Source organism: Pseudophryne corroboree, chromosome 8 (assembly GCF_028390025.1).
Source record: "Pseudophryne corroboree isolate aPseCor3 chromosome 8, aPseCor3.hap2, whole genome shotgun sequence".
Taxonomy (NCBI): Eukaryota; Metazoa; Chordata; class Amphibia; order Anura; family Myobatrachidae; genus Pseudophryne; species Pseudophryne corroboree.
This window is the reverse complement of record NC_086451.1, coordinates 36,821,318-36,845,984: the sequence shown is the minus strand read 5'-3', so window position 1 is coordinate 36,845,984 and position 24,667 is coordinate 36,821,318. Positions and strand designations below refer to the sequence as shown.

At 50.5% G+C, this 24,667-nt stretch overlaps 1 protein-coding gene across 1 annotated transcript in view; it reads left to right on the top strand.

Annotated features, from left to right (window-relative positions):
- LOC134948338 (ficolin-1-A-like) overlaps positions 1-24,667 on the top strand; it is a 93,937-nt gene that overhangs the window by 65,023 nt on the left and 4,247 nt on the right. Inside the window, exons 7-8 of the mRNA XM_063936260.1 lie at positions 2,031-2,160; positions 6,847-6,981. Coding sequence (XP_063792330.1) covers positions 2,031-2,160; positions 6,847-6,981 — 265 coding nt within the window. The remainder of the gene's footprint in view (positions 1-2,030; positions 2,161-6,846; positions 6,982-24,667) is intronic.

The following is a 24,667-nucleotide window of genomic DNA, read 5'->3' as shown; positions in this document are numbered from 1 at the left end:
CCAAACTTTTTTGAATCACGGCGCCCTAGAATATCAGATTTTTTTTCACGGCACCCCTAGGCCAAAAATTTCTTATTGAGAAATTTAGAAAGAAATATTACATTAAGTAGATCGCGTTTATATGTCATCCTTAGGGTCAGTTGTGTGGTGAGGGACAAGATTCGCTTCTGTTTGGCCACATATTTTATGACTGGCAGCCACCAGCACTGGTTTTGCCTATTATATTGACCATGAATAATTTGAATTGGTCCTGGACCACCAACCCAGGGCACCCCTGCAAGTGTCCCGAGGCACCCCAGGGAGCCACGGCACAGGAACCTCTGCACTAGCGTATACACAAATACATTACTTGAATCTCAGCTATCAGGCGATTTCAAATACTGCTAGTTTTCTCCACACTCGTGATCAGGATATCCCACTTAATCTTTGAGACAACCCTTTTCTCTGGAGTACGAGAAAGGTCTGGCACATTTTGAGATACAAAAATGGGTTTAATGCTCATTTCTCCATACACCTCCCCTTCTGCAAAAACCCAGGCTTTCAAGGCGACATGGCAGCCTACCCCTTCACCTTTATTGAGGCTAGGAGGGATCATTTCAATTGGGCACTTAGCTCATTTAAAAGACAAAAGACCTCTCACGTTTCTAGAAGCAGTGGCTAGGTTTGAAATTCTTCAATCTTATCCAGTGGCATTTTTACAAGCACAACACTATAGCTCTACTGTCCTGAGGGAACTTAAAGGTCCAGATTGGGATAACCCTTTAGATATTGTCATTCGTCAAGGAATTCCTCTCATTATGTATTCCTGAGAAAAACCCTTTGATCATACTGCCTCACAATCGGGGATGAGCCAATGGTTGGTCCACTTCCCAACTTTCTCGACCTCTTACGATTTCTTAATGTTTCTCGCAAACTTTTATCTTCTAGTATGTACCACAAACTATTTTTTAACATAATACACAGAACTTATCTTTCTCCTAATAGACAGTTTCTCATGGGCTTAGTCCCATCTAATAGTTGTCCCAAATGTACTCGAGGCCTCGCACATTTGTACCATTGCTTTTGGGACTGTCCAATAATTAGTGGCTTTTGGACAAGAGTCAAACGTGATGCAGAAATTGCTTTAACTATGTCCCTCTTTCCACTGGGTGGGCTTTTTTTGGATTCCCCCCAAAATCTCAACGTATTACTAAGGGAGGGAAGAAGTTGCTCTTAGCCATTAGCTCAGCTGCTAAAAAAAAAAGCAATCTTGCAAAGCTGGATCAATCCTATCTCTCCGTTTTTTCACCTTTCTAAAGAAAAATTGCATAATATTTTTAGAATGGACTAGGTGGAAACCATGTTCGAAAAAGAGAAGCGGGTAGGTCCGTTCTTTGATGTCTGGGAAAGTTACATAGCAACGCAAACTGTCTCACTACACGAGGGAATCCACAAAAGCTCACGTCTGTCTTCGTGGTATGGATTACGTATCCTAGATGGAGATCCTCCCATTGCTCTTTACTAATTGGTTCCCCTAAATTTTATCTTTGGGTGGGTGATAAACGCCACACATTCTACTGAATCTAAAGTGAAATTGTGCATTATACATTATGTGAATACAACATAATGGCCCTCATTCCGACCTGATCACTGCCTGGCGACGGTCGGCTCCGGGGCAGCGGCACGGCTGCGCATTGCGGCCTGCACGCATGCGCAGGACATACCCGATCGCGCGGCTGTAAAAAATTGCAGCGTGCGATCGGGTCGGAATGACCTCCAATGTTTCATTACTCTTCTTGCTATTGGTTGATAATTAATGAATGACACTACATGGTGATATTTGTAATGTTAATATTTTATTGTACTCACTCTGTACATACGTGTCTTGTGAATGATATATTTTTATTCATGCTTCAATAAAAAAAATTAAAAAATAAAAAAATATGGAATCTCCCCTGTGAATATTGTAGACTTGGCCAGCAGCTGGCACTTCAGTGGTTGCAATATTGAACTTACAATATGATATATGGTCGTCTTTCCTCCTTTCCTAGCTGTTCCAGAGGCGGCTGGATGGTTCTGTGGATATGGATAGGGACTGGAACACCTACAAGAAGGGATTTGGACATCAAGCGGGTGACTTCTGGTTGGGGAACGACAACATTCACCGTCTCACGTCTTCAGGTTTGGTCACGGTTTGTTCAATGTATAGAGCTGTGTGTGGAAATCCACTTCCATTAGGCTTCTATATTTATAATAATATCATCTTACCATAACCTTATATAATACATGTTATGAGCTCAGGGTCGGACTGGCCCACAGGGGTACCAGGGAAACCACCGGTAGGCCCCCCTGCCTGAGGGCCCCCTCCTTCCTCTAGGGATCAGGTTCCAGACTGTGCACTTGTATTATACATGGTAGATATGTTGCATTACACTGCACTAAACTATTGTGTATTTCAAGCCTCTGTGGAAGCTGGCCACACCCCCATTGTAGGCTGACCACACCCCTAAGTATGGGCGCCTATCACTGCATCCCCCCGGTGGGCTTTTCATGCCCCAGTCCGACACTGTATGAGCTTAATCCTTAATAGGCATGTTACACTTGTGTAAACACTAGTTTCCTCATGTAATAAGTAACAGGCCTGATGGGGCTGTTTAGCATTCAGCAAATTCCTAAACTTTAAAAGTTTTCATAGTTTAAGCAGACATAGGGGGTCATACAGACCCATTCGCAGACTGCAGTTTTTTGCAGCTGTGCGAACGGGTCTGTACTGCGCATGCGCACGGGTCGCATTGCGCAGGAGCTTCACAGGCCGGCGACAGGGGTCGCCGGACAGCGACGGAATGTACGAGGAAAGGGATCGCAGCTGCAGCCGCAAGAAGATTGACAGGAAGAAGGCGTTCGTGGGCAACAACTCACCGTTTCCAGGGAGTGTCTGGGAAAACGCAGGCATAGGCAGCCATTCGGGGGGCGGATCTCTGACGACACCAACAGTCCAGATCGTCGCAGTGGGTGAGTAAGTCCTGGGCTGTGCAGAAACTGTACAAACTTTTGTTTGTGCAGCTCTCTGCACAGCCGATCCCACCCCTGCACTGCGATTGCCCGCTCCCCCTGTAGACAGTGATTACCTAGTTCCAGCAGCAGAGGCGTATCTAGGGTAGGGCGAGTGGGGCACGTGCCCTGGGCGCCCTGGCAGGCCCAGGAGAGGGGGGCGCCGCCGGCGTCCAGGGCATCATGCCCCACTCGCCCCGTTAACCCTAAATGTGAGAGGAGGAGAGAGCGCAGCGTCTCTCCCTCCCCTCACCGCCACTGGGAGCACTAGCAGCGCTGCCAGCAGCGCTGCCGTGTCCGGTCTCCGGCGCTAGCCAATCAGGGCTTGCGGACCGGATCCTGACTGGCTGCCGGTCCGCGAGCTCTGATTGGCTAGCGAACCGGCGCCAGACAGCCGCCGGTGTCCGGAGACCTGGAGCAGCAAGGGGAAGGAGAGGCGCTGCGCTGCGCTCTCCTCCCCTCACAAGAGGTGAGTGACGGGGGTCCGGCGGCGGCACGGGGGGCCTGGCACTGTGGGGCATGTAACAGGCACTGTGGGGCATTGTATCCAGCACTGTGGGGCACTGTAACTGGCACTGTGGGGCACTGTAACTGGCAATGTGGGGCATGTAACTGGCACTGTGGGGCATTGTATCCAGCACTGTGGGGCATTTTATCCAGCACTGTGGGGCACTGTAACTGGCACTGTGGGGCAATGTAACTGGCACTGTGAGGCACTGTAACTGGCACTGTAACTGGCACTGTGGGGCACTGTAACTGGCACTGTGGGGCAATGTAACTGGCACTGTGGGGCATGTATCCAGCACTGTGGGGCATGTATCCAGCACTGTGGGGCACTTTAACTGGCACTGTGGGGCATGTATCTGGCACTGTGGGGGGGGGGCATTGTATCCAGCACTGTTGGGCATTTTATCCAGCACTGTGGGGCACTGTAACTGGCACTGTGGGGCACTGTAACTGGCACTGTGGGGCATGTATCTGGCACTGTGGGGCATGTATCTGGCACTGTGGGGCATGTATCTGGCACCGTGGGGCATGTAATCTGGCACCGTGGGGCAATGTATCTGGCACCGTGGGGCATTGTATCCGGCACTGAGTGGGGCATTGTATCCGGCACTGAGTGGGGCATTGTATCCGGCACTGAGTGGGGCATTGTATCCGGCACCGTGGGGCATTGACCCGGAACCGTGGGGCATGTATCCGGCACCGTGGGGCATGTATCCGGCACCGTGGGGCAATGTAACTGGCACTGTGGGCCATTTTCAGTGGCCACACCCCTTCTGGAGCGTAGCCACACCCCTTCTGGTGTGTGGCCACGCCCATTTTTCAGCGCACGCGCCTTCAGCGCGCGCACATGCTTCTTTTTGTGTTTTTTTTTTCTAAGGGGGGGGGGGGGGCGCCATTTTCCATCTTGCCCTGGGCTCCGAAAACCCTAGTTACGCCTCTGTCCAGCAGTGCGAAATACAGCCTGCATGCGACCAGGTCTGAATTAGTCCCATATACAGTATGGAAATGTCACACTATTGCTTGCTACAAACCTTTTTTAATCATTTTGCCCTAGAGTATTAGAATTTTTTTCACAGCACCCCTAGGCCAATAGTTTCTTAGTTTCTCGTGAGGGACAGGAGTAGTTTCCGTTTGTCCACAAACCTTATTATTTATTCTTAGTTTTGCCTATTACACTGACCATAAACAATTTGAATTGGTCCTGGACCACCAACCCAGGGCTCCCCTGCACAGTGGCACACGTAGGAGGGGTTTCCGAGTACCTGGAAAACCCCCCATCCCCGATGAGCTTAATTTTTTAGTAATGTAACAGTAATGTTAGCCACCATACCACCATGCTCACCAAATTTATCCCCCACAATGCCGTTGGGAAAAGTGTCTTACTGTACCTCAGCACACCGGACATCCAGAGCAAGGAAATCTGAAGACATACAGTATGTTTCCTCCCTGTGCTCCACTAGGTGCATTATTGGGTGTAGTATGGCTGACCTTAGTTTACCGAAGCCAGGATCTCGGCGGGGAGGGGCGAGTGCAGCCTGCACTGCCGGCTCTGTGGCGACCTTTAGTCTCCACGGATTCTATTCCCAATCTATGGGTGTCATGGACACCCACAAGTGGAAATAGTCCCTGTTGGTCAGCATGCCGACCATCGGGATAGTGAGGGGGCGAGATGTTGGTGGAGGTCATGTGACCGCCGGTCACATGAATACCACCCGCATTATTAGTGTGCTTGAAGTATGTAAATGCTGATTTGCATACAGGACAAAAAGCTATACCTTTTACATTGAAATTCGAGCAGCTGTGGCTGCTGGATACAGGACAGAAAAAACAATACCTTTTACATTGAAATTCGAGCAGCTGTGGCTGCTGGATCTAATCTTTAACATACGTACTTTTTACTAACTTAGCGTACACACACCGACACGCCGTGAGCACAATGTAGCTACACGTGTGCCTGAAGTACACTTATAACCTTAGCAGGGAGAAGACACAACACCAATTGTATTTAAGATGTTGGGATCTGACCCACCAACATATAATTGATAAAAGGGGGTTACAACAAAGATACAATTACAATAACATAAAAGAGGCTACAGTCAATGGTACATACGTTTGGTTTCGCCTGCGCTTTCCGGTCCGGTCCTCAGTCATCAAGGTAGATGACCTTCAGAGATTGAGAGAGTGACCTGGCCTGCAGCTGGCTTTTTATACATTTGTCCAAAACCTAACACAATGAAAGCTGTAATCTCTTTGTCCATTGGACACTGGGATGGTCATTTTCAGTACAGGAGAGGTCATAGGTCGTTTTGAATAGGTGGGCGATGTCTGTTCCAGGTGCACTTGCAGATGTTCTCCTCTGGGTTCCCACCGCATATCAAGAGTATAGTAAATATAGTTAATATTAATATTCTGCTCCTGCGCATAACTATTCGCAGGGGCGTGCGATCTTTTGCAAACTGACACCAAAATATTGCTCTTAAAATACCCTACAGCTGGATACCAAACACCACCTTATAACCTAGTTCTGTCCCCTCCTGTCCTGTAAAGGTGAATCCCTTTGTTCTGATACCATTTAAACTAGTGTAATTTGCTGGTGTGATGCAGGGAGACTATGTGTACATTGTGCACTATTTGGATTAAATATGTAATGTGTTTTTATGGCTTTTCCATGCGATTACAAACACTACCGTAAATACTCATACCACGCGCTAATACGCAGGACCACGGGAGCGACCATGCGCAAATTGCGAATATGACCACACACGGCAGAACAAGTACACGCACGGAGGCTATCTGTGTGTAGTTTGTACGTGATGTGTGTACTGAAATATTTTCGACTTTCGACAATTAACACACACACAGGGTGGAATAAACCTGATTATAATAATGTGTATATAAAATGTAAAACAGTGACAAAGGGACACCCCTACATCTCTGCAAAGTCCAGTCCTAACAGGGTTAATGTCCAATTTGGCCACACATACCGGTACATTATTGGGCAAACTTGGTAAGACTTCATAGAGAATATTATGGACAACTGAGGCACATTAACATAACTTACAGGTGACCACTCAGAAAAGGTCCATAGTGGTCATCTTCTGGTCACTTTTATAGCCAAGTCCAATAATGATCACCCTGATTGCATTACTACATGGCATTGGTGTCACTGTGGAGACGCATGCTGTGGTACCGGTGAAATCCCCTGGTACGGGCTGTGATATCCCCAGATGTGTGTACGATTAACATAAATTGCTTCCCGATCTCAATTCTCGCTGCTGATCCCTCCACTTTCTCTGTTGTCATTTTCAGGGACCTTCCAGCTGCGCTTCGATCTCACCGATTATGAGGGAGACCACGTTTATGCCTTGTACAGAAATTTCCGTATTGCAGGAGAGAAACAGAACTACACGTTGACTGACATCAACTTTGTAGCAGGAAGTGCAGGTATTTATGTGCAAACCTACTAAAAAATAGGGGGAAAGTTTGCAAATCCCAATGTGCCCAATCTCCCCTTCCACATTTTACCTAAACCATGCCTTTTAACTGTAAGCCCTGCACAGTTTGGCTAGCAAATTGGGGATTGATGCAGGTCAGACGTGTATCTTCTCTGTAAGCACTCCATAGTGCAATATTTATTTGGTGTAGTCCAGTGACGGTTCCAAAGGTGGGACTACAGCACAGTCCAAAATTCAAATAGGAGAGCCACATCAACTGCCCATACAAACACTGCCAAACGTCGCCGGCCAGCATAGCCGGCCCTAGTCATAGGCGAACTAGGCAGATGCCTAGGGCATTTGGAATGCCATGGGGCACAAGCAGATTCTGCTGATTAAAATAATATGCTGCATACCTATATTCTGTGTGTGACTGCGGCTGTATCTGCATATGAAATGCTACATTAGTGTATTCCTGGAAATCATTGTAACTTAGCATTTCGTATGCAGATACAGCCACAGTGGCAACACAGAATATAGGCATGCTGCATATCATTTTAATCAGTAGAAGCTGCTTGTACGTTCTAGTCACATAGCAATGAAAATGAGATGCATTTTCTGCAAAAAAAGGCGCCCAACGTTAGCAGAGCTGGACGGGAGCTGCATGGCATATTGAGGCAAGATGTATGAGGACACATCTGTATCCAAGCAGAGGAAGAGGTCACAGTGTTAGCGGCCATGTGAGTGCTGTGTGTGGGTAGGTTCGTTGTGCAATAGTGTTTGGCATATGTGTAAAAGGCATTATGTGTGCCATGTGTATAAATGCGTTAACAATGTGCAACATGTGTAAGGGGCATTATGTGTGTCATATGTGTTTAAGGACATTAATAAAGGTTGGCATAATGTGTAAGGTGTATTATGTTTATAAGGACATTAATAATGTGTGTCATATGTGTAAGGGGCAATATTGCATGGTCTTATGTGTAGAAAGGCATTACTAATGTGTGGCATTATGTGTATAAGGTGCTCTACTGTGTGGCATAATGTATAGAAAAGGCACTACTGTGTGGTCTAATGTGAATAAAGAGCAATATGGTGTGGCGTACTTTGAATTGGGGGCACTATTGTGTGGCCATGCCCATTCCCAAAAGAACACGCCCCTTTTTGGGCTGCGCGCTGAATGTGCACACTGTTCCTATTTAAAATATAGGGGATAGGAGCACCAAAATGAGGACTGCTATGACTGAGGGGTGATGGGAAAGGGGTGCAGGGTCAGAGGCGGAACTAGCAGCGGTGCTAAGTGGCACCATCCAAAATCTTGCATAGGGCATCATATTGATTAGGGCCGGCTCTACCGGCCAGTACTCATTGGCAGTTGGTGTGTCTCCCCTATATAAATCTGCAGCCCCACCTCTACAACTGCCACTGGTGTAGCCTAGTAAGGCCTTAGTCCTTACATGAAGTGGTCCTCAAAGGCACTGTACCTAAGTTCTTGTGGTGAACGATTTTAAAGGACGACTTCATACATTCTAGAACCAGAAGAGGAAGGAGGTTCCATTGGAGTAAGTTGTGAAGTTATGGTTGATATCAGCTGTAAGATTTCTACAGTGACTGGTTATAGTTCATATCCTTCTGTCTTCTCTCTTGCCAGCAAACGGCTGCTTTATTATTGGGGGCTGGTAATGCTTCTGCCTTCAGTAGCTGCTTACACTCTCCTTTTTACCTTACATATAAATTGTTCCCCATATCCCTTAGAGTGCATCCTCATTTGGTTCCGGTATGAATGGTCGACAGTCATTAGGTCGACCACTATTTGTCGACATTGACATGGTCGACATGGACACATGGTCGACACATGAAAATGGTCGACACATGAAAAGGTCGACGTGAGTTTTTTAACTTTTTTTGGTGTTGTTTTTTGCGTAAAGTGACTGGGAACACCAATTAGTGCACCGCGTCCCCTCGCATGGCTCGCTCCGCTCGCCATGCTTCGGGCATGGTGCCTTCGCTTCGCTCGGCACAGTTTACCGTTCCAATCGTAGTCCACGTGGATCGTAAAGTATGGAAAAGTTCCCCAAAAGAAAAAAAAGTAAAAAAACTCATGTCGACCTTTCATGTGTCAACCATTTTCATGTGTCGACCATGTGTCCATGTCGACCATGTCAATGTCGACCAATAGTGGTTGACCTAATGACTGTCGACCATAACATGGTCGACCATCTGAACGGATACCCCTCATTTAGGCACAGCCATCTTTACCTTGTCTTTCATGTCATTGTATGTAATTGGTCTGCGTCATGATCCCTTCATTGTACAGTGCTGCGTAATATGATAATTTTACAAATACAAGATAAGATGGTAATGGAATCTATGAAGGTTGTACCGGATAAGCCACTAAAAAGCTGATGCAGCCCACAAGTCGCCAGTTGGACAGGCTAGATCACGGCAGTCACATGACCTCCTCCACCAGCCCAACGTGTCACTATCCCGATAGTCGGCATGCTGACCAACAGGGACTATTTCCACTCGTGGGTGTCCACGACACCCATAGAGTGGGAATAGAACTCGTGGCGACCGCAGGTCACCACCGAGCCCGCAGAGTGGCGAGTGCAGCGAGCCCGCAAGGGGCTTGCTGCACTCGCCCCTCCCCGCCGGGATCCCGGCGTCGGTAGGCTGCCGGGATCCCGGCGTCGGTAAGCTGACCAGCGGTCAGGAGACCGCCAGTCAGCAGAACTACACCCATGTTGCATAGATACCAAGCCTTTGTGCTGACGTTAAAAACCCAAAGAAAACTAAAAAGTATTAAATAAAGTGTTAAGATGGGCACAGGCACTGCCATAAGAGAACATTACTTACCATGGTATATATCTGTGAGTAGATGGCACCATGTAGTGTAGTATGATTATAAACAGTAGCAAATGCAATATGGCTCATCTGACGAGTGTTATAACGTGGTCCTTTCTCCTTTTCTCCAAATGTCATAATATATATCAGTGGTTCTCAAACTCGGTCCTCAGGATCCCACACAGTGCATGTTTTGCAGGTAACCCAGCAGGTGCACAGGTGTATTAATTACTCACTGACACATTTTAAAAGGTCCACAGGTGGAGCTAATTATTTCACTTGTGATTCTGTGAGGAAACCTGCAAAACATGCACTGTGTGGGGTCCTGAGGACCGAGTTTGAGAACCTGTGATATAGATCACGGAAAGGTAAGATATAATTGCATAGTCCAGTATGGAGAGCGAAATGACTGCATAGGAATAGAGAGAGTTAAACCTCCTGTGAGGGGTGGACCTAGCTGTGAGGAAAGTACAGCCCATGGTGAGAGGGGAGGGTCAATATATATAGGGAATGCTAGGCCAGCTTGGTCTCTCTGAATTGCCTTTGGTGAGTGCTGCATAGCAGAGTTTCCACATTGTTAGCCTTGTTTGCTATAGCTTCGTTATTACCACTTCCCTTCAAAGTTATAATCTGTCTGTGATGGCCGCATCTCAACCTCGCCGTACCGCCGGGACCCCAGCCCGTTACCGCTCATCAGGCGGCGGGTCTGGGCCCGAGGACGGGCTAGCTGGCACTGCTGACGGCTTCCCGTCTTCTGGGGCCTACGCGGGCGCTGGTGCAGACGGGGTGCGGCGGACCCGGTGCTCATTGCCGCTGGGTTCCGGTCCGGTCTTGCCGGCCGGGCGCGGGCGGCGGGGAGGGCTGGGGGCACAGGCAGGACGCCCGGAGGTGGACGGGCATCGGCCCTCACCTCCGGGTGCAGTGTTGGCGGCTTCGGTGCTGCGTTCGGGCGCCCGCCGGAGGCTGCCGTTTCGTCCCCCTTCTCTTCCCCCTTGTCGCGGCCGAGAGGCGGTGCCAGGCGAGGGGGGCAGAGCGGGCGGCGGTGGCAAGTCGGACGAGGCCTGTCGCGGGGTCTGGTCCGACAGTTATCCCTGCAGACACTGATGGAGGGGTAGTGGCGGGAAGTGGCAGGCCGCGCGCGCAGGGTGCGCGCACGCCCGCGCTCTCCACAGGTGGCGCCGTTCGCGCACGTGTGCGCACAGCGGCGCCGCTGGTGTCCTTGTCTCCCCTGCTGCCTCCCTTGCAGCCGGAGTCCGGCGGGGAGCGGCGGGGGGGGGGGGGGGGCGCAGCAGAAGCGAGCAGGGCTACGGGGAGTCCCACCGCGGCGCCCTCCCAGCGGGCGGAGGGAGCTCCGGCCTGCGTGGGGAGGGCGCACGCGGGGGGTCAGACAGTGGAAGCAGCGCTGGCAACGAAAGGCAGGCACTGGTGGGGAGAAGTGACTGGTGGGGGACCGGGCCGCTGATGGTCAGGGGCGCTGCCGGTTCCCCATCGGGCCAGTCTGGGCTTCGGGCATCGGGCCCCCTGTTGGCGCCTGTCGGGCGACGGGCAGGGAGGCGCGCGCCGGCATCTGCGGGGGCTCCCGCGGGTGCCGGCAGTGAGTTTTGGGGTGGTCAGGACCCCTCCGGAGAACTGACGTCGGCTCTGTCAACGGTGGTGGCGGCATTGGGTCCGCTGGCCGCTGCCGCATCCCCGGGGGTGGCAAGGCGTTCCGGCACGCACGCAATAGCAAGTGGGTCCAGTGCGCGGCCGGGGTCGGCGGCGCAGCGAGTTGCTCGCGCTTGCTGCGAGCTGGGGGCGGCCGCGGCGCAGCTAGGTCGTCGTTCCGTGCGGGACGAGCAAGGGTGCGCAGTGGGGACGCCTTCGCCCCGGGGTGCTAGGCATGCGCCTCAATTGGTTTCTGGGTCCTTTGCTCCGTCTTCTACTTCAGGTGATCGCGGCGAAGTGGAGATGGTGGGCAGCGAGGAAGAGGATGTTGCAGTGGCCACACCGGAGGATTCCCTGTCCGAGCAGTCGACAGCATCAGGTGAGGTTGAGCAGTCGGTGTCGGGCTCCAGCACGCGCTCTAGTTCTCGCAGCTCTTCCTCTTCTTCTTCCCTGTCGTCGCCGGCGTCCGAAGTCAGTAGCACGACTAGGGCAAAAAAGCGCGTGACAAAATACGCCAAGAGGGCGGCGGGTCAGCAGGAGAGGCGGAAGAGACGTAAGCGGCTTAGCGAGGACGCTCGCAGGGACAAGAAGCGCCGCGATTTGCCTGGGGTAGTCCACTGCGATTACACTGCCGTGATGCGGGGACTGCGGGATAGCTGCCGTAGGAAAATCTGCAGGGGCGATTACGTTGATATGTTCGTCTTGACGAAGGACGCAAAGAAGGACTATAAGTCGGCGTCAGCGAAGAAGGGCATCGGGGCCGAGGCTTTCCGTACCTTCGACAACTGGCTGGCCGGTTTTTGCGTTTTCGCGGCTTTTTACCTAGAAGATAGGCCTGACGAACATATGAACGTCATTAGATACCTGCATTTAATACACGATATGCAGCGCACATCGTCAGGCATCGAATGGCGGATGACGAGAAATTCCGGGAAAAACAGGACTGCTTGCAGGTGATTGACTTTGGTTTGCAAGGACGTGGAAGTCTGGCTCCAAGTCACCCGGGCTTCTCAACCTGCTAGGGAGCCCCGGAATCCGGGGGCGGACGGGCACCGCGCAGGGTCGTCCGCCCAAGGGACCGGCGCGGACGGCGGATCGGGCAAGACAGGTAGGTTGGCCGTCCGTGGAGGGGGGGGGGGCAGGCCGCCGCAAAAGGGAAGTGCTTCGCATTTAACAATGCGTCCTGTTCCTTCGGCAAGCAGTGTCGGTTTCGACATCTGTGCTTGCAATGTGACGGCTCCCACCCAGCCTCTACCTGTTTTAAAGGCAGTCGCCAGGTGTTATGAGCCACGGCTGTGGCTCATTCCTGTTTTGCATGTCAGTTAGGTATTTTATGTTTTCTCTAACGTCCTAAGTGGATGCTGGGGACTCCGTAAGGACCATGGGGAATAGCGGCTCCGCAGGAGACTGGGCACATCTAAAGAAAGCTTTAGGACTATCTGGTGTGTACTGGCTCCTCCCCCTATGACCCTCCTCCAAGCCTCAGTTAGATCTCTGTGCCCGAACGAGAAGGGTGCACACTAGGGGCTCTCCTGAGCTTCTTAGTGAAAGTTTTAGTTTAGGTTTTTTATTTTCAGTGAGACCTGCTGGCAACAGGCTCACTGCATCGAGGGACTAAGGGGAGAAGAAGCGAACTCACCTGCGTGCAGAGTGGATTGGGCTTCTTAGGCTACTGGACATTAGCTCCAGAGGGACGATCACAGGCCCAGCCATGGATGGGTCCCAGAGCCGCGCCGCCGGCCCCCTTACAGAGCCAGAAGACAGAAGAGGTCCGGAAAATCGGCGGCAGAAGACATCCTGTCTTCACCAAGGTAGCGCACAGCACTGCAGCTGTGCGCCATTGCTCCTCAGCACACTTCACACTTCGGTCACTGAGGGTGCAGGGCGCTGGGGGGTGGCGCCCTGAGCAGCAATAAAAACACCTTGGCTGGCGAAAATACATCACATATAGCCCCCAGGGCTATATGGATGAATTTTAACCCCTGCCAGAATCCATAAAAAAGCAGGAGAAAAGTCTGCGAAAAAGGGGCGGAGCCTATCTCCTCAGCACACTGGCGCCATTTTCCCTCACAGCTCAGTTGGAGGGAAGCTCCCCTGGCTCTCCCCTGCAGTCACTACACTACAGAAAGGGTTAAAAAAGAGAGGGGGGCACTAATTAGGCGCAGTATTAACAATACAGCAGCTATAAGGGGAAAAACACTTGTATAAGGTTATCCCTGTATATATATAGCGCTTTGGTGTGTGCTGGCAAACTCTCCCTCTGTCTCCCCAAAGGGCTAGTGGGGTCCTGTCCTCTATCAGAGCATTCCCTGTGTGTGTGCTGTATGTCGGTACGTTTGTGTCGACATGTATGAGGAGAAAAATGATGTGGAGACGGAGCAGATTGCCTGTAATAGTGATGTCACCCCCTAGGGGGTCGACACCTGAGTGGATGAACTGTTGGAAGGAATTACGTGACAGTGTCAGCTCTGTATAAAAGACAGTGGTTGACATGAGACAGCCGGCTACTCAGCTTGTGCCTGTCCAGACGTCTCATAGGCCGTCAGGGGCTCTAAAGCGCCCGTTACCTCAGATGGCAGATATAGACGCCGACACGGATACTGACTCCAGTGTCGACGGTGAAGAGACAAATGTGACTTCCAGCAGGGCCACACGTTACATGATTGAGGCAATGAAAAATGTTTTACACATTTCTGATAATACGAGTACCACCAAAAAGGGGTATTATGTTCGGTGAGGAAAAACTACCTGTAGTTTTCCTGAATCTGAGAAATTAAATGAGGTGTGTGATGATGCGTGGTTTTCCCCCGATAACAACTGATAATTTCTAAAATGTTATTGGCATTATATCCTTTCCCGCCAGAGGTTAGGGTGCGTTGGGAAACACCCCCTAGGGTGGATAAAGCGCTCACACGCTTGTAAGGGCTCTACTTTCTCCTGAGATGGCCGCCCTTAAGGATCCTGCTGATAGAAAGCAGGAGGGTATCCTAAAATGTATTTACACACATACTGGTGTTATACTGCGACCAGCAATCGCCTCAGCCTGGATGTGCAGTGCTGGGTTGGCGTGGTCGGATTCCCTGACTGAAAATATTGATACCCTAGATAGGGACAGTATATTTTTGCCTATAGAGCATTTAAAAGATGCATTTCTATATATGCGTGATGCACAGCAGAATATTTGCCGACTGGCATCAAGTCTAAGTGCGTTGTCCATTTCTACCAGTAGAGGGTTATGGACACGTCAGTGGTCAGGTGATGCGTATTCCAAACGGCATTTGGAAGTATTGCCTTAATAAGGGGAGGAGTATTTGGGGTCGGTCTTTCAGACCTGGTGGCCACGGCAACAGCTGGGAAATCCACGTTTGTACCCCAGGTCGCCTCTCAACATGAGAAGACGCCGTATTATCAGGCGCAGTCTTTTCGTGGACAAGCGGGCAAAATGTTCCTCATTTCTGCCCCGTGACAGAGGGAGAGAAAAAAGGCTGCAGAAATCAGCCAGTTCCCAGGAACAGAAACCCTCTCCCGCCTCTGCCAAGCCCTCAGTATGACGCTGGGGCTTTACAAGCAGAATCAGGCACGGTGGGGGGCCCGTCTCAATGAATTTCAGCGCGCAGTGGGCTCACTCGCAAGTAGACCCCTGGATCCTTCAGGTGATATCTCAGGGGTACAAATTAGAATTCGAGACGTCTCCCCCTCGCCGTTTTCCTAAAGTCGGCTTTACCGATGTCTCCTTCTGACAGGGAGACAGTTTTGGAAGCCAATCACAAGCTGTATTCCCAGCAGGTGATAATCAAGGTACCCCTCCTGCAACAGGGAACGGGGTATTATTCCACACTGTTGTGGTACCGAAGCCGGACGGCTCGGTGAGACCGATTCTAAATCTAAAATCTTTGAACACTTACATACAGAGGTTCAAATTCAAGATTGAGTCACTCAGAGCAGTGATTGCGAACCTGGAAGAAGGGGACTACATGATGTCTCGGGACATCAAGGATGCTTACCTTCATGTCAAAATTTACCCTTCTCACCAAGGGTACCTCAGGTTTATGGTACAGAACTGTCACTATCAGTTCAGACGCTGCCGTATGGATGGTCCACGGCACCCCGGGTCTTTACCAAGGTAATGGCCGAAATGATGATATTCCTTCGAAGGAAGGGAATTTTAGTTATCCCTTACTTGGACGATTCCCTGATAAGGGTAAGATCCAGGGAACAGTTGGAGGTCGGTGTAGCACTATCTCAGGTAGTGTCGCGGCAGCACGATTGGATTCTCAATATTCCAAAATCGCAGCTGATTCCGACGACTTGTCTTCTGTTCCTAGGGATGATCCTGGACACAGTCCAGAAAAAGGTGTTTCTCCCGGAGGGGAAAGACAGGGAGTTATCCGAGCTAGTCAGGAACCTCCTAAAACCGAGCCAAGTCTCAGTGCATCAATGCACAAGGGTTCTGGGTAAAATGGTGGCTTCCTACGAAGCAATCCCATTCGGCAGATTCCACGCAAGAACTTTCCAGTGGGACCTGCTGGACAAATGGTCCGGGATGCATCAGCGGATAACCCTGTCACCAAGGACAAGGGTGTCCCTCCTGTGGTGGTTGCAGAGTGCTCATCTTCTAGAGGGCCGCAGATTCGGCATTCAGGACTGGGTCCTGGTGACCACGGATGCCAGCCTGCGAGGCTGGGGAGCAGTCACACAGGGAAGGAATATCCAGGGCTTATGGTCAAGCCTGGAGACATCACTTCACATAAATATCCTGAAGCTAAGGGCCATTTACAATGCTCTAAGCTTAGCAAGACCTCTGCTTCAAGGTCAGCCGGTGTTGATCCAGTCGGACAACATCACGGCAGTCACCCACGTAAACAGACAGGGTGGCACAAGAAGCAGGAGGGCAATGGCAGAAGCTGCAAGGATTCTTCGCTGGGCGGAAAATCATGTGATAGCACTGTCAGCAGTATTCATTCCGGGAGTGGACAACTGGGAAGCAGACTTCCTCAGCACGACCTCCACCCGGGAGAGTGGGGACTTCACCCAGAAGTCTTCCACATGATTATAAACCGTTGGGAAAAACTCGACAGGTATTGCGCCAGGTCAAAGGACCCTCAGGCAATAGCTGTAGACGCTCTGGTAACACCGTGGGTGTACCAGTCAGTGTATGTGTTCCCTCCTCTGCCTCTCATACCCAAGGTACTGAGATTGATAAGATGGAGAGGAGTAAGCACTATATTCGTGGCTCCGGATTGGCCAAGAAGGACTTGGTAACCGGAACTTCAAGAGATGCTCACGGAGGATCCTTGGCCTCTACCTCTAAGAAGGGACCTGCTCCAACAAGGACCCTGTCTGTTCCAAGACTTACCGCGGCTGCGTTTGACGGCATGGCGGTTGAACGCCGGATCCTGAAGGAAAAAAGGCATTCCGGATGAAGTCATCCCTATCCTGATCAAAGCCAGGAAGGATGTAACCGCAAAACATTATCACCGCATTTGGCGAAAATATGTTGCGTGGTGCGAGGCCAGTAAGGCCCGACGGAGGAAATTCAACTGGGTCGATTCCTACATTTCCTGCAAACAGGAGTGTCTATGGGCCTGAAATTGGGGTCCATTAAGGTTCAAATTTCGGCCCTGTCAATTTTCTTCCAAAAAGAACTAGCTTCAGTCCCTGAAGTTCAGACGTTTGTAAAAGGGGTACTGCATATACAGCCTCCTTTTGTGCCTCCAGTGGCACTTTGGGATCTCAATGTAGTTTTTTGGGTTCCAAAAGTCACATTGGTTTGAACCACTTAAATCTGTGGAGTTAAAATATCTCACATGGAAAGTGGTCATGCTGTTGGCCCTGGCCTGGGCCAGGCGCGTGTCAGAATTGGCGGCTTTATCCTGTAAAAGCCCTTATCTGATTTTCCATTCGGACAGGGCGGAATTGAGGACTCGTCCTCAGTTTCTCCCTAAGGTGGTTTCAGCGTTTCACCTGAACCAACCTATTGTGGTGCCTGCGGCTACTAGGGACTTGGAGGACTCCAAGTTGCTAGACGTTGTCAGGGCCCTGAAAATATATGTTTCCAGGACGGCTGGAGTCAGAAAATCTGACTCGCTGTTTATCCTGTATGCACCCAACAAGCTGGGTGCTCCTGCTTCTAAGCAGACTATTGCTCGTTGGATTTGTAGTACAATTCAGCTTGCACATTCTGTGGCAGGCCTGCCACAGCCAAAAATCTGTAAATGCCCACTCCACAAGGAAGGTGGGCTCATCTTGGGCGGCTGCCCGAGGGGTCTCGGCTTTAAAACTTTGCCGAGCAGCTACTTGGTCAGGAGCAAATACGTTTGTAAAATTCTACAAAATTTATACCCTGGCTGAGGAGGACCTGGAGTTCTCTCAATTGGTGCTGCAGAGTCATCCGCACTCTCCCGCCCGTTTGGGAGCTTTGGTATAATCCCCATGGTCCTTACGGAGTCCCCAGCATCCACTTAGGACGTTAGAGAAAATAAGAATTTACTTACCGATAATTCTATTTCTCGTAGTCCGTAGTAGATGCTGGGCGCCCATCCCAAGTGCGGATTGTCTGCAATACTGGTACATAGTTATTGTTACCAAAAAATCGGGTTATTGCTGTAGTGAGCCATCTTTTCTAGAGGCTCCTCTGTTATCATGCTGTTAACTGGGTTCAGATCACAAGTTGTACAGTGTGATTGGTGTGGCTGGTATGAGTCTTACCCGGGATTCAAAATCCTTCCTTATTGTGTACGCTCGTCCGGGCACAGTATCCTAACTGAGGCTTGGAGGAGGGTCATAGGGGGAGGAGCCAGTGCACACCAGATAGTCCTAAAGCTTTCTTTAGATGTGCCCAGTCTCCTGCGGAGCCGCTATTCCCCATGGTCCTTACGGAGTCCCCAGCATCCACTACGGACTACGAGAAATAGAATTATCGGTAAGTAAATTCTTATTATTCTTCTGTTCATGTTCCCCGTGGGTGTCATGGGGTGCTCGGAACTCACCCTTAAGGAGGGGATACTGTTATGAACCACAGGTAGTGGTTCATTCCTATTTTATGTTTATAAGTTGTTTCGCAGGCCAGGATTTCCCGTTGCTCTGTTTAAGAGTACTCTTGGTTGCTGCCGCTGGTGAGTCTGTGTAATTGCAGCTTGTTCCCATGTGTTCAGCCTCACCTGGCTGCTAATTGCATCTTGTCAGTTTGGAGTCATGCAACAGGGCAGCTGCATGAGATTATTAATTAGGCCTCTCTGTTATATGCTGGCTCAGTGGTATTCACAGACGCTGGTGATATTTCTGGGTTTCCAGTCTGCTTGAGTTCTGAGCTTGGTTCCTGCTAGTTCCTGAGCTTCCTGTGTCGATTCCTGTGTCGATTCCTGTGTCAGTCCCTGTGTCGATTCCTATGTCTGATCCCGTGTCCTGCCGTGAGGCGTTCCTGTCCTGAGGTCCAGTGCCTTTGCCTGTGCCTGGTCAAGTTTCTGGCTTCTTGGTGTCCACCGGTCTGTCGTTTGGGATTCTGCCTGTCCTCCAGTTCTGAGAGTCTGTGTCAGCAGCATTGGAAGTTCCTGTCCGTTTGCCAGTATTCGTACTGGTTCCGTGAGTAGCGGCACTGCCGCATCCGTCGGCCTAGGCCGCTGTATTCCCTTATTATTTCTGTCACTGGTGTTTTGCAGAGGGTTCTGCTTATGCTGTCACCGCCGGTACACAAAAGTATTGTGTCGGCGTGTGGTCAGCATTTCCTTTGTTGTTCTTTTCCTCTGGCGGCAAGCCGCACATACTTTGGTTTTAGGTTTGTTAGTAGCCCCTGGCCTTGTTGTTTAGTCAGAGGGCCCCTTGTTATCACCCTGTCTCGGTTCACTCTTTGTCTCTCATTAAGACCTGAGGGGGCATCGAAGTTGGGCAGACGTAATCCGCCCTTCAAACGCGGCTGCCATGGGCTCAAGCAACCATAGTCTCGCAAGAGTGTACTGACAGCACGGGCGAGACAACGGAGATAGGGCGCCAGGGGCTATTCCCTTTCCATTCCCCTTTCCCAGCATTACGTCCTGGTGCTCTGGACTCGCTTCATAACATCTCCCTTGTTCTGAGCACCAGGAACCTAACACCAGGGTGCGCGGGGTAAGCAAAGTTACCCAAGACCTGGCGGGAGCGCTCCGCAGGGCACCAACGCCAATTAATTTGGATACAATGGCCAAGTGGTTGGATTGGTATCCAAATAAGGCGGACGCTCAGTTTTTGTTTCACGGTTTTCAGTTTGGTTTTCGCTTGCCTGTTGCGAGCAAGGTTTCGGTCCGGGCCCAACGGAATCTCCAGTCTGCTCGTGCCTTGCCGTCGGTTCTGCGGGAGAAAGTGGATAAGGAGGTACGGCTGGGTAGGATGGAGGGACCGTTTATCTCACCCCCGGTGGATGACTTGGTCATCTCCCCAGTGGGGGCAGTTCCCAAGAAGACTCCAAGTGCTTTTAGGCTCATTCAGCATCTTTCTTACCCGTCGGGGTCGTCGGTCAACGACGCGATACCGCTGGCTCATTGCTCGGTGGTGTATCAGTCGTTTGACGAGGCGCTAGAATTGGTCCGTAGTTACGGCCCTGGGGCCCTGATGGCTAAGATCGATGTGGAATCCGCGTTTCGGTTGCTGCCGTTGCATCCGGACTCATTCCGTTTTATGGGTTTTCGGATTGGAGCGGAGTATCTCATCGACAAATGTTTGCCGATGGGATGTTCCGTTTCCTGCTCGTTTTTCGAACGGTTTAGCACATTCTTACATTGGTGCGTGGAGTCTTCATCAGGGGGTCACGGAGTCGCCCATTACCTCGACGACTTCCTGTGTGTGGGTCCGGCGAATTCGCCACGCTGCGGCGACTTGCTGTTCAGCATCCGAGCTCTGTTTTTTCACTTTGGCGTTCCTGTGGCCAAGGATAAAACGGAGGGGCCGGTCTCCTGTTTGTCATTCTTGGGGATAGAAATCGACACGGTGGCAGGATCGTGTCGACTGCCTCAGGACAAGGTTGCGAAGCTCCGCGAGGCTATCTGCCGGTTCGTAAGGTCGCGCAAAGTCATGCTGCGGAAGGCGCAGTCCTTGCTGGGCCTTTTGAACTTTGCTTGTCGGGTAATCCCGATGGGCAGGGTTTTCTGCCGGAAGCTGGAGAGGGCGACTGCGGGGTGTGCCAGGCCACATCATTTCATACGCTTGTCCTCCGAGATTAAGAGGGATTTGGCCGTATGGGCCTCGTTCCTGGAGGACTTCAACGGGGTGTGTATCTGACAGGCCCCAACAGTCGACAGCGCTGGGCTGCAGCTGTTTACCGACGCGGCGGGTTCCTCTGGGTTCGGTTGCTACCTTGAGGGATCTTGGTGCGCGGCCTTGTGGCCGGCGGAATGGCATCGCGAGGGTTTAACTAAGGACCTTTTGCTGCTGGAGCTTTTCCCCATTATGGTGGCGCTGGAGGTTTGGGGCGATCGTCTGGCGCATCGCAGCATCTTGTTTAGATGTGACAATCTGGGCGTGGTGCATGCGATAAATAACCAGAGGGCGAAGTCGCTGGTGGTCCTGAGGGTGCTGGGGCAGTTGCTGTTGACATGCTTGCATAGGAATGTGTGGTTCCGCGCGCAGCATGTGCCTGGTCTGGAGAACGGAATTGCCGACGCGTTGTCACGAGATCAGTGGGAGAGGTTTTGTTTGTTGGCACCCGAGGCCGATGAGCAAGGGTTTCAATGTCCCGGTTATGTCTGGCAGGTGATCGGGCCGGACTGGAGGGTCTAGCGATGCGGTCAGTCGCTCCGAACACGCTCAAGGCTTACGGACAAGCTTGGAGCGAGTGGGAGGAGTTTGTCCGAGGACGAAGTCAACAAGGTAAGAGCGGGCATCGGATGATGCTTTCTTTTATTTGGCAGCTGTTTGTTATGGGTAGGTCCAGAGCGGTGGTATCCCGGTACTTAGCTGGTATTTCGTTCTTTAACAAAATCAAGGGTGTCCCTGACGTGACAAAGAGCGGGATTCTGCTTAAGGCGATGAAGGGGTGGGCGCGCGTGGCGCTAACGCCGCCTGATAGGAGGCGGCCCATTGATGCGGCCTTGCTTCCGGCTGTCATCATGGTGGTTGGCAGTATCGCGTCGTCTATTTTTGAATCGCTTCTGTTCCGTTTGGCGTTCTCAATGGCTTACCACGGTGCCTTTCGGGTTTCGGAGCTGGTGGCGCCATCTAAGCGAGCAGATTCGCGCATGCTTCTCGAGGACGTGAAGGTGGGTGAGAGGTCCTTGCTGTGCAGATTGCGTCGCTCTAAGAAGGACCAAGTAGGTAGAGGTCGTTGGGTCACCTTGGTTTCGGCGCTGGAGGAGAGCATTTGCCCAGTGAGGTTGGCAGTACAATATGCGACAGTGCGGCCCGATGGTCGGGGGTCGTGGTTGCTGCATTATGACGGTCTGCCAGTGACGAAATATCAGTTTCGTTGGATGCTGGGTCGCTGTCTGGCGAGCTTGGGCCTTCCACCCGCTGCTTTCGGGACGCATTCCTTCCGCATCGGGGCTGCGACGTCAGCTGCGTCGGCAGGGTTTTCCGTGGCTGAAATCCAGGCGGTGGGGCGATGGAAGTCGTCGAGTTACAGACGATATATTCGCCCCGTTGCATGATTTGTTTGCTTGAATATGGTTTTGTTTATTTGTAGTTGTATAAGTCCTGTTGTAAAGTTCAGAACGTCCTTGTGTGGTGTATCTGTTTGTCTCCCCTGTTTATCCTACTCAGGGATTAGCCACTCGCCGCTGCTGGCAGCGGGGGTCCGGAGTTCTTTTGCGATTTTTTGCCTGACTTGACGGACTGAATTCTAATCTACAATTCGGCTGATCAGTTCTAATCAAAGTCCCTCAGCAGGTTTTTACGCTTTCACCTCCAGCTGAGTTCTTACATGTTTTTCCCATTTTATACCCCCCTCCCCACCGTTTATTTTCTTATTTTATTTTTATTTTTCCCATTGTGTGTTTATGTTCTGCTTCAATTGGCTGGAAGCTTGTGCAGATCGGCTAGGCCGTTACTTCTGCAAGACACGAAAATCCATTTTTTCTTTTAGCAGATCCTTCAGGTTAATGCATTTAATAAATTCTGCTTTAGATTCTTATTAACCAAATTTTTACCCCTTTCCTTCTCTTCAGGTTGGGTAGACGATGATTTGGCAGTCTGGGTGGTTGGCCACTCTTATGTGTACTGGGCAGCCAGGTTTTTGGCTTCGGAGGGGGCGCAGATGTTTCCTAGGGCTCATGGCGTTCATTGGCTTGGTTGGCGGGGGATGATGTGGAAAGATCTGAAGAGTAGATTAGTCAGTCAGGTCAGCGAGCGTGGAGTCCCTAGGGTGCTGGTTGTCCATTTAGGTGGCAACGACCTGGGGAAGAGGACATCTTTGGAGCTGCGGTGGGCCATGATGAAGGATCTGGCCAGTGTGGCCGCAGCATGGACCAATTGTGTCTTGGTGTTCTCTATGATGGTGCCAAGGTTGAGTTGGCGAGGTGTGGCGGACGGTCGCCTGATTGATGAGGCCAGGCAGAAGGTGAATGGGGCGGTGGCGAAGTGGGTGTTGTCCCACGGAGGCAAAGTGGTTCGCCACCCTAGGATTCGGTTTCGAGACAGTCACCTTTTTCGGCCTGATGGTGTGCATCTGTCCAATGAGGGGATGATGCTTTTCCTGGAGGATCTGTTTCTAGTGTTGCAGGAGTTAGGTTGAGGTTATGGTGGCGGTGCGAAGACTCTGGGGAGGAGTCTTTCGCTGTTGGCGGAAAAGAACGGCAGGTTGTAGTTTGTCTTGTTAGTTGTAGTGATTTACAGTTTGGTGTGGTTTAGGTGCACTCACCTCCATTGACTTTTAAGGCCGCTCGACCACCCGTCCGGGGGCAGCGGCATCACCCATCCGGGTGGGTAGTCACCGTGGGGGTATGAGTCGGGCACCTATTACCTATTTTATAGTTTGTGTTTAAATTAGGATAGTTTTGCATTTTAATGTTTTAAGGTTAGCGTCAGTTGAATAGAGCCGTTCTTTTTTCTGCCACCATATGCCGGCTGAATCGTTAACTAAAATTTTCAATTTACAGGTTTGCTAATGGTTAGGGTACAATAAATAGCTAACAATTTTCTGCCAAATTTAAGTCTCCGTGTCATTATTTCTTGGTATTAAAGGTACTGAATGCTTTACTTTTGAATAAGGGGTCCACACATTATCATTAGGAGGTTTAGGAGAGCGAAATGACTGCATAGGAATAGAGAGAGTTAAACCTCCTGTGAGGGGTGGACCTAGCTGTGAGGAAAGTACAGCCCATGGTGAGAGGGGAGGGTCAATATATATAGGGAATGCTAGGCCAGCTTGGTCTCTCTTGCTGCTGAATTGCCTTCCCGCCCTCCCACCCTGTTTGGTAGAGGTTCTGGCACGGAGTGCCTTGGCTTTGAATTGTTAGTCTGGTGTTATCGTTGGCTATTTGTTGGCGGAAAAGAACGTCAGGTTGTAGTTTGTCTTGTTAGTTGTAGTGATTTACAGTTTGGTGTGGTTTAGGTGCACTCACCTCCATTGACTTTTAAGGCCACTCGACCACCCGTCCGGGGGCAGCGGCATCACCCATCCGGGTGGGTAGTCACCGTGGGGGTATGAGTCGGGCACCTATTACCAATTTTATAGTTTGTGTTTAAATTTGGATAGTTTTGAATTTTAATGTTTTAAGGTTAGCGTCAGTTGAATAGAGCCGTTCTTTTTTCTGCCACCATATGCCGGCTGAATCGGCATGTTAACTAAAATTTTCAATTTACAGGTTTGCTAATGGTTAGGGTACAATAAATAGCTAACAATTTTCTGCCAAATTTAAGTCTCCGTGTCATTATTTCTTGGTATTAAAGGTACTGAATGCTTTACTTTTGAATAAGGGGTCCACACATTATCATTAGGAGGTTTAGTTTATACAGTTTTATTTGACATAGTTTACACAATACAAAAGGGTAACATCAGTACATTTAAAAAATATATATAAATAGCTTAGCTGAAGAACTGGTCCTGATTCTTAAAACTCCAGTTAGAACAGGTTACAGGTCCCAGAGTGTTCCAACACATTTCTTCGCCTCAAAACTTCCTTGGGGGGATTGGAGAGGCATGTGGTGATATTGGGCCAATGGCCACATTATTATTATTATTATTATTATTATTATTATTATTATTATTGTAGCAGCAAATAACCATTAGTAGTAGATGCCAGGGA